The 19,675-nt window shown below is 40.8% G+C and overlaps 1 protein-coding gene across 1 annotated transcript; it reads right to left on the bottom strand.

The window, feature by feature from the left end:
* Positions 1-8,013: 8,013 nt before the first annotated feature.
* Positions 8,014-16,729, bottom strand: atp6v1c2 (ATPase H+ transporting V1 subunit C2). The gene is made up of 14 exons (XM_085391506.1): positions 16,619-16,729; positions 16,271-16,442; positions 15,818-15,885; positions 14,030-14,112; positions 13,753-13,815; positions 13,487-13,581; positions 12,331-12,422; positions 12,132-12,227; positions 11,982-12,050; positions 10,468-10,560; positions 10,289-10,376; positions 10,115-10,212; positions 9,911-10,034; positions 8,014-8,103 (listed from the first exon to the last, which is right to left on the bottom strand). Exons 2-14 carry the CDS (start codon positions 16,400-16,402, stop codon positions 8,014-8,016), a joined length of 1,191 nt encoding a protein of 396 aa, XP_085247632.1. The 5' UTR covers positions 16,403-16,442; positions 16,619-16,729.
* Positions 16,730-19,675: the final 2,946 nt, after the last annotated feature.

The raw sequence follows: 19,675 nt of genomic DNA, 5'->3' as shown, positions 1-19,675 counted from the left end.
AAGAAATTAGAGCAGTCATTCAAAAACTTTGAAAACCCATTCACACTGTTAAATTCAGAAGCTAAACGAAATAGGCACTTTAAACAAAAATGGGCAACTGTTGAACCTGTTGAAATGGTGCTTGGCACAAGATTTGACAGTGGAAGAAACAAGATCACAGGGACTTTTGATCAAGTCATTGTAACCGATAGGTTTGCATATGTTCCTATTTTGGAAACACTGAAAACTATCTTTCAAAACCACCATGTTGTCGACATGTTCAAGTCGAGGAATGTGTCCAGAGAAGGTGTGTATGCAGACTTAATCGATGCTGCCTATGTTAAAAGATGTCCCCTATTTTCTGCAGGAAAAAGATGCCTTACAAATTCAACTGTTTTATGATGACTTTGAAACTGCAAATCCCCTGGGCTCTAAAAATGGTGTACATAAATTAGGTGCAATATACTTTACACTAAGGAATTTTCCTCCAATCTTTAATTCGTTGTTGGTCAATATTCATTTGTGTGCTCTTTTTCATGCACAAGACTCAAAGCGTTATGGCTTTAATTCAATCCTTGAGCCACTTGTCAATGATCTGAAAGTTCTTGAGACAGAGGGACTGAAACTTCCCATGTTTAAACACTTGGTTCATGGCACTGTAATCCAGGTCACTGGGGACAATCTTGGCTTGCATAGTCTGTTTGGGTTCGTGGAGTCATTTGCAGCTCGATATTGTTGTCGTTTTTGTCTGCTTGAGAAGGATTGTTTTCAAAGTGTGTTCTGTGAAGATGATTCTGGTGTTGCACTAAGAACTCTTGATATGCATAAGCAGCACTGTGAAAGTGTACAAAGAGATCCTACGCTACCTCATGTATGTGGTGTGAAACGCACTTGTCTCTTGAATTCACTTAAATATTTCAACACAGCCAACAATTTTTCTGTAGATATCATGCATGACATTTTGGAGGGAGTTGCTCAGTTAGAGGTGAAACTTGTGCTGCAGTACATTCAGGAGAACTTCCTAAGTGCTGAACAACTTGCTGGTAGAATACATGCCTTTGACTATGGGTTCAATCAGCAGCGAAATCGCCCACCAAGGGTAAAGTTGTTTGATGGCAGTAATGATTTAGGACTAAATGCAATTCAATCTTGGTGCTTATTGCGTAATGTACCTTTGATGTTTGGCGATTTGGTACAGGTGGGTGATAGCTACTGGCATCTTCTACTTCTGCTTCTACAAATTGTCAATATTGTGTTTTCACCAGTGCTGTCAGAAGGTATGACCATCTACCTCAAACATTTAATTATTGATCATCATCAGCTCTTTAAGCAGTTATTTCCTACACTCAGTCTCCTACCAAAGCATCACTTCATGATACATTACCCTCGCAGTATACGAAATATTGGCCCAATTCTGCACATGTGGTGCATGCGTTACGAAGCCAAACATAACTTCTTTAAGAAGCAATTAAAAAGCTTTAAAAACATTACAATGACATTGGCCAAGAAACACCAAAGTTGTATGGCCATGTATTGGGAGTCTTTTAGCCTCGAAAGATTAGCTTTAGGACCAGGAAAGATGGTGACACTTGGAGAGCTGAAAGAAGGTCCAGAAATTGCTTTAAAATTTGGAGCTGCGTTGTCTACCAGTGTTTTTTCAGCTAAGTGGATAAAACATCATGGTACAGAGTACCGCCCTGACTTTATCATCTGTACAGAGGTAGTGTCTGAGATTCCAGTGTTTTATAAGATCAAAAGTATTGTTGTGAAAGATGACATTGCATTGCTCTGTGGAAAACTGATGGAAACCCTGTGTTTTGATGACCATTATCATGCATTTAAGGTCAGAATGCACCCCAATATGGTGCTGAAGGTGTTGAACATAAAAGAGCTGTGTTACTTCAAACCATTTGATCTTCAAATGAAGTATGGCACTTCTGATTCCTCCCTGTATGTGGTTCCATATTGTCATTTTATGCCGAACTAAATTCATTGTTTTAAAGTGTTTTATGACTGTTTTTGTGTGTGTAGTGTTTTATGTACACTACATGAGATGTTTTAATATTTTGAGCCTGACATCAAAATAAAGCCGTTAAACGTATTATCTAGTTGTGGTTTTTGCTTACTTGTTTTATATTTTAAAGCATTATTAGAAACCAGGTTTTCATGCTGGAAGAGGAAGAGTTTTAGTAACACTACTTGGTGTAAAATTAATTTAAAATTTTACTCTATGAGAGCTAATTTTTCACAAGAAAAAGTGTATGAATAACACAGTATAGAGTAACATCAACTCTCATCAGAGTTATTTGAACCCCCAGTGTTAACTTGAAATAACTCAATTCAGTGTTAGAAATCAGTGGAATTTTACTCAAATAGAGTTAATTTATCACTATGTTAGAGTAAATAATATGACACTACTAGTAGTGTTAGGTTCATTTAACACTCTGCGGTGTTACTCAGTGTTAAATTTTTACTCTATTTAGAGTTAATTTTACTCTAAAATTTTAACACTATAGAAAGAGTTGATTTAACACCAATTCCGAATGGGACCAAATAGACTCGGGACCAGTGTTAAATTTAACTCTTTAAGTGTTATTTTAACACTCCGAATTTTACTGTGTAGTGGTACAAAGAGTATTTTCATCCAGTTAGCAACATGTTTAGATGATATTTTTTTCTTCTTATTAACACATTAAATACATGCAAAGGTCCTCTTTATTATCACTACTGCAGAGGTGCATGCTGCTGTAGTATGCTTACAATTATGACAAACTTCATATTTAATCCACACTGTGAATGTTTACCTTCTCATACCTGTTGCAGCACAAAATTTACCTTCTGCATCACAGACGATACTGAGTCCCCAAACGTAATCTTGTAATAGGCAACACATGGATCAGATATTATTTATATCAGAGGAAAAACTTGTGGGCGTGCATACTGCTAAATGCAACCAGATGCATTAGGATATCTTGGCATCTTAGCAATTGCTGGCATATTGCATTTCACATATTTGCTACTGGGGCATATGAAATCTTAGTAAACCATACAAAATCAATCAACATACTAAACAGAATGATAGTATTGGAAAATGCACCACTGGTCTCCAGCTGTTGAGCAGAGTTGGCTGCAGATGTCTGTTAAGCACGTGATCACAGCCCACCTTAAAGCCTAAGAAAACCGAATTACGGTAGTGTTTTTCCACACGCTGCATGTTGTTATTGCAAAAATGTCAGTACTGCTTTAATTGGCAACACCACCTGGTGATTGTACAGACTATAAAAAATATACTGGCTAATTAAAAAAAAAACTGATTAGAAATTTTACTCTGAATATTGACCGCTCTACCTACTGAGCTATCCCTGCCCGTGGGTTGTTACAACATGGTGACTACTTTCAAAGTGAACCTGTTTTGCTTTTCTTTATTGTTTTTAGATACATGTACAGTTCCAGTAGTGGATATTCATAGTGAATGGCAAAAGGAGCTCTTTTCTCACCCTTGTATTTGTGTGATATCATTGAGGGGAAATTCCAAATATGGTCATTTCAGGCACACAGATCTGGCTCTGAACACAGCAGCCTCACTCACCTGCTCTCAAAGTTTCTATTTATGAAAGGCAACGAGTGAGAAAAAAGATGGTTTAAAAAGGGGGAGTTGTAAAGGGGGGAGGATCTAAGAAGCTGCACCAAGGCCTGATATAGCATAGGTGTGAACTGTGAATCATGCAAAAGTACTTTATTTCACTAGCTGGGCCCACGTCGTCATTTTAGGTTTGACAGCGTTTTAGTAGGTAAAGGTGAATGCTTGGACATGAATTGAGCTGCGGTTTGGGGAAGGCCTTGAAGGGGACTGGCGACGGCTCCTGGGCCTGGCAGATCCCCAAAGAAGGCACCCCCTAGAAGCAGTAACAACTGTGCGATACGAAGGTCGAAGACGTCAGCGGAATAATTTGATTTTTCGATTCGACTTATTTATACAGCACCGGGGTGCTTAGCTGGTTAATTACTTCAGATAAGTTAGCAATAACGACTGAGCTGATTTCTGAATTAACAGAAGTGACAGCACCAGCTCGGGAAGAGTTGATGAATTGAAAGTACACACAAATCTTTTTTACACATACAAATCTTTTTTACAAGTACAAAATATTTATGACCACATTTTGAGCCCATATGAAAGACTGATTAGAGGAAAATAATCCGTATAATAATAACCCCCAAAATCGTCCGAGAGCAGAGTGCGAGTCCACTGGACTTCGTGGGAGATGATAAGCCGTTCAGACGCAGTCAGAACTGTGAGTCGACTTAGAGAGCAGTCTCGAATGATTGTGTCGAGGGTGAATGCCTGATGATGCTAGTGAAAGCACATGAGAAATGAAGGGACGCCATGAAGAATTATGTGCACGACGCAGTTTGGATGTCTTAAAAGGAGCAATAGAGGACAGAACCTGGCATCTCGGTACCACGAAGGTTCACCTTTCCTTTGCTAAGGCAGGAAAGATGGCAGCGAAACTGGCATTGCGGTGCAGAAAGCATGCTGCTGCATTTGCGAATGAGGGATAAAGAGAGAACCTGGCATCTCGGTGCCAGAAGGGTTTACTACTGCTTTGCAATAACGGATGCAGAGAAACTGGCAACGTGGTGGAAGAAGATTGCTGCTGTGATTACGAATGATGGATATAGAAGGAACCAGCTTGAAGGATTCTCTAGCCATGATGGATGGACAGGAACTGGCAACTCAGGGGTAAGAAGCTTGTCACTGCGGTTTGCACATGGCAGATATAGCAAGAACCTAACACCACTGTGCTAGAAGGGTTTGCTGCTGCTTGCAATGATAGAAGCGGAGAAACTGGCAGTTCGGTAGTAGGGAAGCTAGATGCTGCATGCAAATGGGGGATGAAGAAAAACCTGGCAACCTGGTGCCTTTTTATTTATTTGTCTATGCAGACAACTGCCAATCCGATGGTAGAAAAGCTGCTGCTGCTTTCGCGAATGAGGGATAAAGGAACCTGGCAACCCGGTGCCGACATTTGCTATGGAGTTTAGCCGAGGAGGGAAGAGGCAGTGAACCTTGAAACTCTGTGCCCGAAGCATGCTGCATTTGCTACGGCGGGAAGGAGTACTGGCAACTCTGTGCCCTTTTTTCCCCCCTTAACTATGCTGAGAAACTGGCAACCCGATGGTCGAAAAGCTTGCTGCTGCTTTTGCGAACGAAGGAGAAAGGAACTTGGCAACCCGGTGCAGAAATTTGCGAAGGATGGATGGGTGGCTGAGAACCTGGCAACCCGGTGCCAAGGTTTGTTGCAGAGTTTTGCAGATGAGAGGTTGGGAACCTGGCCACTCAGTGCTGACGTTTGCTGCAGAGTTTAGGTTGGGAACCTGGCAACTCTGTGCCAGGTTTGTTGCAGAATTTTGTGGAGGAGGGATGAGCGGCTGAGAGGCTGGCAACCCAGTGCGATGTTTGCTGCAGAGTTTAGCAGAAGAGGGTTGAGTGGCCGAGAACCTGTAGCAGAGGAGGGATGAGTAGCCGAGAACCTGTAGCAGAGGAGGGATGAGTGGCCGAGAACCTGTAGCAGAGGAGGGATGAGTGGCCGAGAACCTGGCAACTCGGTGCCAACATTTGCTGCAGAGTTCAGCAGATGAGAGTTTGGGAACCTGGCAACTCGGTGCCAAGGTTTGCTGCAAAGTTTAGCAGAGGAGGGATGAGTGGCTGCAAACCTGGCAACTCGTTGCCCACGTTTGCTGCGGAGTGTGTGTGTGTGTGTGTGTGTGTGTGTGTGTGTGTGTGTGTGTGTGTGTGTGTGTTCTTTCCTGAGAAACTGGCAATTAAGTGGTAGGGAGCTTGCTGCTGCGTTTGCGAATGGCGGACAGGGAAGAACTGGGCAACCCAGTGCCAACTTGGATGAGCATTTAGCAAAAGGAGGGATGGAAACATCACGACGATGGAGAACAGTTGAGAGTATGGCGCTAGCGACAGATTTCCAGCTTGCATTAAATGGTGTTAGTGGGAACGAGAACAGAGCTGAGCTTCCCCCTGCTACCTGGCGCTGGCGGGTGGGTGGAGCTGTTGGAGCTGCGATTTGTTTGGAAGCGTGGATTCGGCGCTGGTGGCTAACTCGCCCGGCCTGTGACCCGTTTCGGAGCAACATGAGAGGAGCTGTGAGTTCTGCTGGCGGGCGACTTCGCTGGTTTTCGCTGAAGTGGCGGGCGGCCGGAGTTACTTCATGACTGGATTTAGCGGAGATAAACCGACTGGATGGATGGATGTAGCAGACCGTATGTAGGGTGGCGAGAAAACTGCTAGAAGGTCCTCAGCATTCGGTTTTTTGGAAGCGCCGCCGGAGGAAAAGCGATGGATGCCGAGCTTGAGTAGTTATTAACGTAAAATTACATTACTCCTAAGAGATGAGCTGTTTTTAAAGGTATTCGCCAAGAATGGACCCTGTTTGCACGTAAACGACAATGAACAGTTTGCTGAACTGGGGGGAACCTATCCGGTTGTTCAGTCTGACGTCACTAGCCGTGTCTGGGTCTAAACTCCGCTGCAGGTCCATATATCAAACGATCACTGTGGCATTACTGAGAGTTGAAAAACTGTCTAAAGTCTTCATCTTTAATAAAATGATCAGCGTTCTGCTCTGCCAGGTGTAACAATTGAGTTTAACATCCAGGCATCCATGAAAACGGAATTTATGACATTTAACGGAGTTAGAAGTTAGCAGGGAGATAGCTCGCTAGCTTCTATCTAAATACAATATAGCATGTCCTGACTGCGGGGTTTTGGAAACAAATTAAAACGTACAGCTCTGTTATCACTTCCAACATAAATGAAGACAGAAAGCTAAACAGCAGTGACGTTTGTAGGGTTACTGAAGTTTGGCTAGCTGGTATATAATGATGTGCTACGTGACCGCTAGCGACACAGCTATGTTAGCATAATATAAACAAGCTAACTTTTTTCCCACTCGATAAAAGTTACCGTGAGTGTTCTCGGTGGTCAGGAACAAATGTAATCACATGGCAGGATGCTGTAAAAGGACCAAACTTCAGCCAGGAGAACAACTGAGATAATCCATCCACAATACGAGGTTAGTCATTCATATACTGCTGTATGGGCTGGGCTGTAGTTACATCCTAAGGTTTTAAAAACTGAGCTTAAATAAATGATTAGCGGTAATAAAAGCCGAGGGAGGTCAACAGTGATCACTGACTGTTTTAGGAGCTTTTTGAGATCAAATAGAAGAAAATACATAACATTAAACATGTTAACAACACAAATGCCATATTAAACGCAGACTACTTTAGACCCGGAAGTAGGATTCGTCGCGTCATCACTGAACAACCGGATATATAGATGACAACCGGAAGGAGCGTGTTTGGAGGCGTGGTCCCGCTCCTGAAATTCCGATACATAATCTCCAGAATCCAGAAAAACACTATGGAGTTGAAAATGAGCAGAACGGCCCCACTTTAAGATTTTGAGACTTGCAACACATGAACATTCTGATCTAAATTGGGTCACAAGTGATGTTTTTATACAGATTCATGAATCCATTCTCTGGATAATGCATTTCTAAATGTACTAGGCTGTCTTGCAGAATAACAGGCAATGGTGAATGAAGAAATCCATTTTATTTGTGCAAGCTGTAAGATTTCTAGAAATAATGTGCTCACCTAAAATGTTTGAAACCGACATTAATATTTACAGTACATATAGTTTTAAAATGAATCCCTGAAAAAAAAAATCCCTCTGATATTACACATATTTTAAGGTTTTCCACAATTCCATGTGCAGCACATGACAAACACAGGACACGTGCAGCTTGCTTTGTGGTGAAGACAACCCAAGGATTATTTACACCTTCCTGTATTTACACCTTACATCTTTCTCCTTTAAGGGAAATGTTGAAAACAATATATTTATATTCTCCGGTTTTATTTTAGCCATCGGGGTCTTTATGTTTCTGGCTGTGAGTGACTGAATGGGAACAAACCACAGCTTGTGGGTGCTTGCTCTTTCAGTCTTGCTGTTGACAGCTAGCTGATGTCCAACACGTTGGTGCTGATATGAAAGCAGATGTAGGAGAAGTACTCCTGCTGACAGAGTCCTGGGATGTCACAGCTCACCTGTTTGCAGATCAGACACAGAAAACAGTCACGCACACACTGAACCAGCAGCAGTGTTTCACTAAATTCAGCTTGAGTTTGTATGTTTTTATTATTTCCTTTTTCTCTCTGTTGTCTCGAAGGTCACGAGTGAACTTGACTGAGAGATATGTTATTTCCTGCTGACTGCTGACAGGTTCTTCCTCACTCAGACATCAACAATCTGGGAAAGCACTTCACTTGTTGGTCTGTCACTGGTCTTATATAACGATACAATTTTACCCAATAAACTATTTGCAATAATTCTGTCATGTTCTTGGGTCTTTTGCCGTTTTTTGGTCATTTGGGTTCTGCTGTTGTTAAATATCTTCAGTTTATTTCTTAGTTTGTTCCCGTGTTTAGTTACTTCCTGTTTTATTTTATTACTTATTTGTCTCTAGTGCTTTGTATTAAGTTTCACATCCCTTGTCTCGTTGCCTCAGTTGGGTTCAGCTGTCCTCCCAGGTGTCTCTTGTTTGCATTAATCACCTTGTATCCATATTCCTTCAATTTGTGTGGGGTCTTCGTTTTGTTCTCCCTCATGGTTCTGTGTGTGGCCCTGCTCTGTTTCACTAGTTATTGGATTTCTCATTCCTGTCCAGCTTTTATTTTCTATTTTGTATGAGTGCAGCATTAAACCTGTGTTTGACTTTATTCCTGTCTCCTGTGTTTCTGCATTTGCATCCAAATCCTGCCTGCAGCAGATGCACATCATGCACAATTAATTTGTGAAAACATTTAGCTTTAAGTTATTTGTTGTTGCTTGAGTCTTGATTTCAAAATGTTTAATATTTTTAACCTAAAAAAAACAAAAAAAAAAAAACAGGCTACATGAAAAGGTTCAGGTAAAAATTTACATTTTACATCACCAAGCAGCAAAATAACTGTGCACATTGAGGAAAGTGCTTACAGTCAAACCCAGAGAAGTAAAAGCTGTTACAACAGTTAAAAGGGGTCCAAGAGTACACTACGAATGTTCCACTGTTCAAAAATGAAATCTCATACTTCTGTCTGTGCTACTTTTGTAGAAACACTCTTATTTAAAAAGTAAACTACAGCAAGTTTCCAATCAAATTAAATAGCAAATAATTCAACTGTTATGAGATTGCATATTGTTGAAAAAAATAAGGTTTGAAATTTTTAAATAATGTCTACCTGCAAAAAGCTCATTTTTAGTTTATCAGGATTAGTTCAGGCAGGCCATCAAGTCGAGCACTCCCAGCAAATGAGCTCATCTGTAACACAGTGCAGATCAGATTCTCCTACGTATCTATTTGATAAGCTGATTTAACCTGGCCACAGTTGTTGTGAGCCACCTTGCTGCCTAACTCTACCCAAACTCATAATTTTGAGGCTCTGTTTGATTTACTGAGTCACACAAAAGCTTCACTTGGATACACCATGTTTCCCATTAGTGTTAACAGTTTTTTTTAAAGAACAACATTAAGGTGGACATTTCATCTTTTACTAAGGAAAGTATCATGGGTATGTTTGCAAAAGACAACACAATGAATACCGTACAAAATGGCCCAGATCATTCCTTCCACTAATTTTCAGATATCTGTGTCTGTGTGATAAATCTATGTAGCACACAACTGACGAGGCCAGCATTAGATGACAACTTCATGCTTTCATCCATATATGGTCCCTCCCAGCTTCAACAAACAAGATGTTGTCAGTTAAATCCCTCAATTTGTGGCTTTTCCAACTAATGTTGGTGCATCCATCTTCTGTATGTCTGTGCTTTACATTACTATAATGACAACATTATAACACTATGGCTTCTTACATCAGTAATGCTGGCGGTGGGGTCCAGATGCACAAACAGTGAAGCGAGTTCTTCTTTGAGTTTCTTCGAGTGCTTCCTGTCAGTCTGCAGTAGAAGAGCCTGATAATTCACAGGTAACCCATACCTGAAAGGCAATATCATCACATGAATCAATCGCGAGCCTTCTTCACGAAAAAAAAATCATCACTGTCATCAGGTGCCGACCTCAGGACTGATTCCACAAACACCCGCAATGCTTTCAAGTGAATCCAGGCAACAAACACTTCACTGAAATTCACCTTCAGCCAGCGTACAAAGATTCCCTGTGAAAGAGAGAAGCGCATTAATAAAACATAAAAAAAAAAAACCTTCAGAGAGTGTGTGTAATGTTTGACTCACATATTGCTCCTTTTTGTGAAAACTAAGCTGCATAATCTCCCGCTTTTTCTGCTCCTCCAGATCAAAGCTGTAGTCCCGCACAAAGAACCTGTGTGGACCAGAGGCTACACTTTGGTAATTCAAACAGACAACACAGATTTGACTATATTGGGTGTTTTCTGTCACACCATCCTGCTTACTTGCTTTCCTGGGCTTTGGCTTTGAATTCACACACAGCTCTTTTGAAAAGTGTCACTGAGAAGACTCCCCCCTCTCCGTTCTCATACAGCTTCCTGACAGTCACATAAGACAACAATAGAAAAGATGTAGCAACAAGGTAAAAGACAACAAGGAGTAAGTCAAGTAGTGTTTACTTGCATTTGAACTTATTGCTGCAGGTTCATTTCAAGTCTGTGTTTATTAAGCCAATATAAAGCGCCTTGAAGCAACTGTTGGCGCTATATAAATAACGCTGAATTGAATTATATGGAATTTGTCATGAGTCCTTAACAGACTGATCACAATGTAATAGCAGGTTGATAGGATTTACATGGGCAAAATCAGGTTCACTGTAAGAAAAACACTCATCGGCCACTTTGTTAGGTAAACCAAGTAGTAGGGTCAGAATTTGGCATAAACAACATGAAAGCATGGATCCATCTTGCATTGTCATCAGGCTTGTGGTGGTGGTGTAATGGTGTAATGGTGTGGGGGATATTATCTTGGCAAACTAACTGAGTATCATCTGAACACCTGTTGCTGACCATGTCCATTGCTTTATGACCACAGTGTACCCATCTGCTGATGGCTGCTTCCAATGCTTGCATGACAGTGAGTTCACTGTACTCAAATGGCCTCCACAGTCACCAGATCTCAATCAAATAGAGCACCTTTGGGATGCAGTGGAATGAGGTTTTGCATCATGGATGTTAGCTGACAAATCTGACGCATGTGCGTGATGCTGTCCTGTCAATATGGACCAAAATCTCTGAGAAATGTTTCCAGCATTTTGCTGAATCTACACCAGTACAACAAGTTGTACCTAATATAGTGGCCAGTAAGTGTATGAATGTTACAAAAACTAAGATGGAATGTGGAGTGTTATTTTCTAGAAGTTAAACAATTATCAATTTAGCTGTCTAGGCCTTATACTGACAAAAGAGTGTCTTACAAGTGATAAGTAGATTTCTTGGATCAGGGGTGCCTCCAAGGGGGGCAAAGGGGGCACTGGCCACCTCCCAAAATTTGCTGGCCCCCCCAGTGGCTCTTCCTGGCAAGATTGTCCTATGTTGGTAACAATTTTAACAAACATGAGCACAAGTGATAGGAAGACACCCTACATTGAGTTGAAACATTATTTATGCATATACAATTTTTGTCATTGGTATTGTGTCACTTGGTATGACCCTCACAATTTCCCCTTCCTGTTTTGGATGAAATTATTTTTTTTATAGAAATTGGATTATTTCCTGCACGTCAGCTATGACAAAGTTATTTTTTTCATGTCAACTTTAACATTTTACTTGTCAAAAAAGACATTTTCTTTTCGCTGCTGCAGATCCAGGCCAAAAGACTCTTACTTTCTGCCGGTAATGAAACACCTGCGGTTACTTAGCCTGACCTTTTGGATGCTGAGAGCAGCTACCGGTGCACTTGTACTTGGATCGAGTAGAATTGTTTGTCTCATGGCCAAGAGTGCATAAAGACAGCTCACCTGCTCGACCGCGGAACCACAAATTTTGACAACGACTCGTAACTCCTCTCCCATTGCGAGTAGCTCCCTCTGTGACCAGAAAATATGCAGAAACAAACATTTTAATATTAAGACTATCCCAGAAAAACATAGTCATGTTGTGTCACTGACCGGGCCACCACTACCAGCAGAGTGGTGAGGTACTCTGAGACCACCAGGTCTTCTTTCCTCACGACATCATTCAGACTGCAAGTTTGTAAATTGCCACTGCAGAGACAGAAATTCCACTTTAGTATGTAGATATGTAAACATGCATATCTATAGATAATGTAGGGATTTATTTCTATTTAATATAACTAATGTTTCTCACTCTAGTTTGTGCTCGAGGTTTTGCAAGCTCGCTTTCACACTGTTGTACGCTGCAGAACGTGATTTTAACTCTGCCTCCACCTGCGAAACTTCCTGAAACACATGCAGGTGTTAAAACTTGGGTAGGCAACATGTTTCTACCATCTGAGAGGGAACTAGAATCATGTAGCTGCTTCAGAATTTGTTTTCAGCCTTTGGAAAAGCTTTGGTTTTTGCCAAACGTCTTTTCAGAGTTTATAATTTGAATAAAGTGTTGGAAATGGTTAAAAACAGAGGACTTTGAAGTGGAGGAACAAAGTCTGAATTAAGTGTGATGTCAAAAATCAGCAGTGACTTGTTCTGGTGGACAGAGCTTAAACAGGAGAAGCTGTAAAAGTAGTGCTCACTTTCAATTTTAGGAGTATTTTTTCTCCCTCGTAGTATTTAGCTTTAACAGCACACACATCAAATATGTAATGCGTTTACTAAATACAGAAACAATTTTAAGACAATGTAACCTGCAAGTTTATCTTTATTCTACTGATGTCAGCGTTAATCTCGTTAAAATGACGTTAACGCCATAACCCCATTAACATGGCAAGTCTCCGTTAGCGAGTTAGCGCATATTGCCCCGTGCGTGGGGCTGCATGGCGTCAACGCATTAGTGTGGTTAGCTCGTTAATGTGTTAGCTGACAGCACTACTTTATTCATTTTAAATGTAACTGAATGTAGTGAAATTACAATCTAGTAGTACAATCTAGTTTACTCTGCCATTAGTAGGATTTCTGTGACACACTGTGTAAAGAGTTGTTCAATATCTAGTGTAACTCTGGCTTGAAAATATGAAAATGTAAGAGTTTGTTGTGATGATTGTTAGCTGTGGTTTATTTATAGCCTCGTGTTGGGATTTTACTACTGCTTTTATGCTTCAAATATCAGAAAAGTGAGTCAGTTCATTAAGATTATGAATAAAATATGTAAGTAACTTCTAATGTAAACATTTTATAACATCGCCCAGTCATATAAAACTGCATATGAAGGTATGCTAACAGGTAAATATGTTAGCATGTGAACTGTGACTTTGCTGTGTTTTTTGTGTCTTGACAAGAGTTTAGTTATAAATTGCTGTCATATTTATGTCATTAATTATCATCCCCACTTTTTTATGATGTTGTACCTTGTTGATGATTTCTGCCAGACTGGAGAGAGTTAGAGATGTAGGATATTTTGCTTTGTCCCACTGAAACTTGATCATGAAGTTCATCAAGTCAACTAAGAGAGAGAGAGGAAAAAACACAAGTTGTGTATCCAAATGACACAACTTTAAACACACCTAGGGTTTGGTATGTCTTTAAAAAAAAAAAATCAAGCAGATACTACAGATGTGGTTTATAATAGGAGTCACACAGAACTGCACTCCAGCTCAAAGAGCAGATAAAATACCCCTCAGAGACTTGAGGTAAGCTTTCAGGGGTGACAGGGCTGCTCTCTGGTTCTTGCTGTGGTCTGATGGGGGGAGAGTAATCAGACATGCTGGTTAGCCTGGTCTGCTGTTGTTCTCTCCTACAGCCTGCAAGCATTAGTCTACAGTAAAAGCATCAGGCCTTTAATGGAGTTTTTCAGTAGCTGTTAGTCTTAATAGCAGTGTGTATGTGGCCTGTATCCAGTTTTACTATGAGATAATTAACACTCTCAGCGTGTGTGTTTGTGTGTGACTCACCTCCATTGGCCAAAGCATTTTCCAGCACTTTGTCACTAGACTCCAGCACCTCCTTCATACACTGGCATGTTTTTTTGATCACACTGACCAGGCGACAGGAGAAACACCATCATTACACAGTGTTTATATGTTTTGCATAAAGTTCCTGCACAATGAACTGCTGATGTAGAAACATCTCAGACTGAAGAAAAAGTAAGGAATAAAACTAAAGAAATCTTTTTGCATTAAAGACTTCCCCTGATGCTCTGCTTGCTTGCTTGCCTAACTTGTCTCTGTGCAGATCTCTACACTGTCCAGAGCTCCTCAAGTGTGACGTAACTGTTTTCTGTCCTTGGTTTGCCTGTTGCCTGTTTTCAAGCCTCTTATATAGTTTCGCAAGTGTACCAGTTGCTCGAGTGAGCTCGGTTTTAGCAATGATTTTGCTCACTTAGCTTAGTTTTTCATAAATCTTGCTGAGGTGTTTCAAGGACACCCGCTTGCTTGCCTATACGTCATATTTCTATTCTTCAGTAAGTCAGAAACAGACCGTCACAGAGAAGTGTTCCTGTTAGATTCTATTATAGATGGCCGTAGTTTCCAGGTCTGGAAAATTAAGCCAAAACGGAAGTGCCTCGCACCTGCATTCTTTCAAATGGCCAGCAAGGCCTGAGTCCACTGGCTGCCAAAAGGCTTCTGGTAGTATAAACGTCTATGGGGGAAAAAGTCCACAACTCTCATCTAAACACTTTCCTGATCAATTGATGGGCTTAATGGCTAGTTTAAAGTCTTTATTTGGTACATAACTGTAATTATTTGAATCAGATAGGAGGGTTATTTATGTTATGAATTCACTGCAAGCAGTAATACACATACAATCACATCCAAATTCTTTCAATGGTTGTGCAACTGTTTAATTAAATGGCAAAATTATGATATCAAAAAAGTCTGGGCTCCACGCTTCATATTAAGACTTCAGTGGATGACATCACCAGGGTCTGTCCATCCATCCATTCTCAGGGTTTTCAGGGTTGCAGATGGCTGCATTTACCAGCAACATAAGTTATGCTTACTTTTTTACTTAGTGAAGTTCTTTCTTACATTTTCATTGTGCAATTCAACATTTCAACACCTGAAAATACTGACATTCACACCTCTTTGTGGTTTTTTGTTTTGTTTTTTTCCATGTTCTATGTTTTCCATGTAACTCAAACTGCATTTCTTATATTTGAGATTTTACTTTTCAATAGACAAAAACTGATAATTAAATTCTTACTGTTTTCGCTAGTAAGATATTAATTACTTAGTAGTGAATTATAGGTTTCATAGTTTTAATTAATGCAACTAGTCTAAAGTATCTGCTGTCATAATTAAAGTTTTGTTATGATTTTCACTTTTCCTAGCATTTAAATCTGTTTTTCTGGCCCATGTCCTGCTTTTCCCAGTTTGTTTCCTTATTTTTTTCAGTCGCATAAGTAAATTTTTAACTTTAGTTGGATTTATGGGGTTCTTTGTGTTTAAGTTCTTACCTTTAATACTCATTTTACTTTAGGGTGAACTGTCTCTTTAAAGTCTGCACTGTGTCAGCTCAAATGCACCAGCAGTGAATTTAAAAGCAGGAGGGAAAACTAACCGATAGCTGCCCCTGACCATCAATTAATCATGGCACAGACTGCACAGGAGCTCAGAATCATTGGGTCTTAATGAGGAACAAAGCCGCACATGAAAATGCAAACATGCGATGATTAATGAGACAAACGTATTCATTAATCAGCAGGAACAGATTGAGAGCAGCACATTCAGCTTTTTTACCTTTCAGCCAGCGTGTCGAGTTTGGAAAGATCATCTGACACGCTGAGCAGACTGTCCAGTACTCCCACCTGAGGTCATGGCACACACAGCACAGTTAATGTTACTGCAACCTGCGTTTAATAAATCTGACTTCATAAGACCCTGCATTTACAATCACTACATCTAAAGCTGCTTAATGTCTGAACTCTTGATGATACGGAAATGCATTTCCTGGAAGACAAGATGCTCATTGATCACGTTGAGTGAAACGATTCAGATGGAAATTTTGCCTCAAACTGTAGAGAGCAACCTGAGCCTTTACCTCTTCATCAGAGAAAGACACCAAACACCATCACTCTCCTGTACTGCTACAAACACAGAGTTAACACACACTCGCGCCACTTACTCTTTGTTTTTGTTAGGGCTGAGACACAATACCATTTTTTTTATCATTCAGATGATGCACATCCTCACCTTAAGATCTGGAATGGAGAACTTGCAGCAGGAGGAGGCCAGGTTGGTTTTGGCAATGGTGCGCTTGAGTTTCTCTACACTGGTTAAACTTGTTTTGTCCAGTGGAACAGAAATCAGCCAAAAGTCCGTCATGACTTCCCACAGGTACTGCCTTTGGCACCAAACTGTGATCCTTAGCAGACAAACTTATAATAACATGAACTCTACCACTGAAATATGTAGAGTCTTATTCTAAGGCAGATTTGTAAAATGGCATGATTCACCTGTGCTCAGGATTTTGTTCTTTCAGCTCTTGCCTTGATAATGCAATAAAGGAAAGAGGAACCTCTTTTCAGAGCAGAGGCTTACCTTCAGGTTATCTTCATGACTGTGCTGTGCCTGTCCCCGTGTGAGTGTTGGAGAGTCTGAGCAGCAGCTCCACCTGAGACTGGCTGACAGCCAGCCCACTGTCCTCTGCTGTCTGTCACCAGAAGCAGTTACATCACTCCAGGTGATCTGAGCACAAAACAAAATAGTCGCCATTTTTGTGTGTGTTTGTGTGGATGTGGCTGACTAATATATCGATGAGCGCGAAGAATATAAGTCCAATTCGTAAAGATAAACATAAAGATCTGATTAAAATGAATCGGACGGTTCAAGAATGGTATGATCTTTTTGATGCCAACAAATAATCTCTGTATAATCTCTTGTACATATTTCTAATTTCACAAAGGAAGTTTGGCTTATATATACAGTGGAGGTAAAAAGCTGAAGTACTTACCAGAAACATAAACAACATCCTCCAAAATGAAGCCAACCGTTATTTACTGCATTACAATAACACTGAAGCAACATTCAAAGTTCCACCCATGATAAGATAAAAGAGGAAAAATATAAGGAAGAGGATATAAAGGCAAGTATTCAAGAGCCTCAGACAATAAACTCACAAATAAACCTCTTCAAGCTCATTTTTAATTTGGACAAAATGCCAATGTTATTAAGAACATTTAAATGATACAGTCCAATTGTATATGTGAAATAGCCCATTAGCCTGAACACTGGAGCGCTGTTAAATAAATGACCCGACCACTTCTGTTCAATGAACATATCACATTTCATTTAGCAAAAATAATAATTTAGATATGTATAATTATAAATGAAAACTATAAGAAGAATAAGAAAAAAAGAATAAGAATAAAATAGTCTACAATATTCAACTGAAATGTGAAATGTATAGTGCTTAAACTCTCACAAAAACAAAGAGTCCACATTCTGGACTCTTTGCTCTACAGCTAGATTTTTATGAGATTGTACATTTTGGCATTAAAGGAAATGAAACTCCAGCTAAGGAGCCATAAAAAGCATTTTCATTGATTTAGTTTTCAGCTTCAGACAGAAGTCAAGAATATAATCAAGTAGAAATTGAAGGAAACATGGCGATAGCAAAGGGAAATAGGTAAGAAAAGGATGATGGTTTCACATCGGTGCGTTGGTGGTTCTTTGTGTCTGGGGGTGGGCTCACTCCTTGGCGGCTGCTTATCGGGGCCTGGAGCCTGGGGCTCGCTCGGGCCACTTCGGAGGTGGGGTGCCCCCGGCGTCTCGGCCTGGGGCTCGGTCACTCAGGCACAGCTGGCTGCCGGCGGAGCTCACAGGCGCGTCACTGCAACTCCCCCTGGCTTCTGCTCCGCGGCTGCTGAGTGAGCCCTCATCTGGGACTCTCCTCAGCTCTTTCTGGGACAGTGGCGCGGCTGCCCCTCTGTTGGTCTTCCTTGGTCTCTTGTGTTCTGGGGGCCTCTTGTCTGGAGTTTTGATCTCCTCCATACCTGCTTCATGCCCTGGAGGAGGGGGCTGTGGCCCCCCCACACCCTCTAGCAGATCATTACATGAAGGAACCTTTTAAAAAAACAAGCGCGTCCATACTCACAGGTGTACACACGGGTGATCACACCCACAAACTACACCCTTTTTGGCTCCTACCTCAAAGCACACTGTGTTCTGTTGATCTTATGTGCTGCACAATAATGTTTAATATTTAGTATTTACTGTCATATTCCCATATATCATTGTGATGTTGTTTATTCTATTACTCTTGTTTTCTTTTTTCTTTCTCAGCAGGTGATCCAGGTGATCGATATATGCATTTTCTTTTTCTTTTTTTTTTCCTGCCCATTCTGTTGGTTTTTGTTTTTTGCCCTTCTCCCCCGTCCCTCTTCTCGGCTGTTTTTCTTTCCCCCAGTCAAGTCTGTCCCGTATTCAGCAAGTGAAAATAAAATAAACAATAAAAGGTGAATCAAATGGACCATTATGGCAAGGCTGGGATGGTCAATTTGGTAAAGTAAATCCGTTGGGCATCTTTCTTTGCCTTTAGACAACAATTCTGATGGCAAAAGAGCCAAACGGGACAGGCAAAAGAAAAAAAAATATGATGATGGTTTCACAGAAATGGAAGGAAAGGAGAAACTGGGATGTATAAGAAGGAGTATAAAACAATAAACTATTATCAAGACTCGGATTTGAAGACATTGGATTAAACTTAACATAATTTATATCTATTTATAGCTTCCCCCCCCCCCCCCCCCTCATCTTGACTCTCTAACTTTACCTCCAAAATAGTCAACCTAAGCTGTCCTGCTGATGTACTCATTTCCAATCTTTTTCATTCTGATCACTCTCAATGAAAACAGATCTGCCACCTCCTGTCTTTTTGTTAGTACCACCATCTCCAAACCTTACATCACAGCAGGTCTCACTACCATCTTGGAACCTTTTTCTTTCACTCTTGCTGCTATTCTTCTGTCACAAATTACCCCTGACACTCATCTCCACCCACTCATCCCTGCCTGTCTCCCTTCTTTACCTCTCTCTTGCACTGTCCATTGCTTTGAATTGACCCCAGGTATTTCACTTGTACACCTTCTCTACCTCTACTTATAGCAGCTTCTCCTTTTTACCTGTCTCCCTCTCATTCACACATATATTCTGTCTTGCTTTTACTGACTTTCATTCCTCTTCCAATCAGAGGATAACTGCAAATCTCCAGACTCTTTCCCACCTACTCTCACTACAGATCACAATGTTGTCTTCTAACATCATAGTCCATGGAGACCCCTGCCTGACCTCATCTGTCAGCCTGTCCATCACCACCGCAAACAAGAATGGGCTCAGAGCCAATCCCTAATGTAATCCCACCTCCACCTTGAACCCATCTGTCACCCCGCACACCTAACCACAGTGTCACTGTCCTCATACATGTCCTGCATCGCCCTCACATACTTCTCTGACACTTCTGGCTTCCTCATGCAGTACCACAGTTCTGCTCTTAGCATCCTATCATATTATTTATGTAGATCGACAAAGAAACAATGCAACTCCTTATGGCCTTTTCTATGCTTCTCCTTCAACACTCTCAAAGCAAACATTAAATCT

Source organism: Rhamphochromis longiceps, linkage group LG19 (genome assembly GCF_057381845.1).
Source record: "Rhamphochromis longiceps isolate RC_006_pf linkage group LG19, R_longiceps_female_GT1.1, whole genome shotgun sequence".
Lineage (NCBI taxonomy): Eukaryota > Metazoa > Chordata > Actinopteri > Cichliformes > Cichlidae > Rhamphochromis > Rhamphochromis longiceps.
Note: the sequence above shows the minus strand (reverse complement) of the source record. Positions and strands in the feature narration are given on the sequence as shown.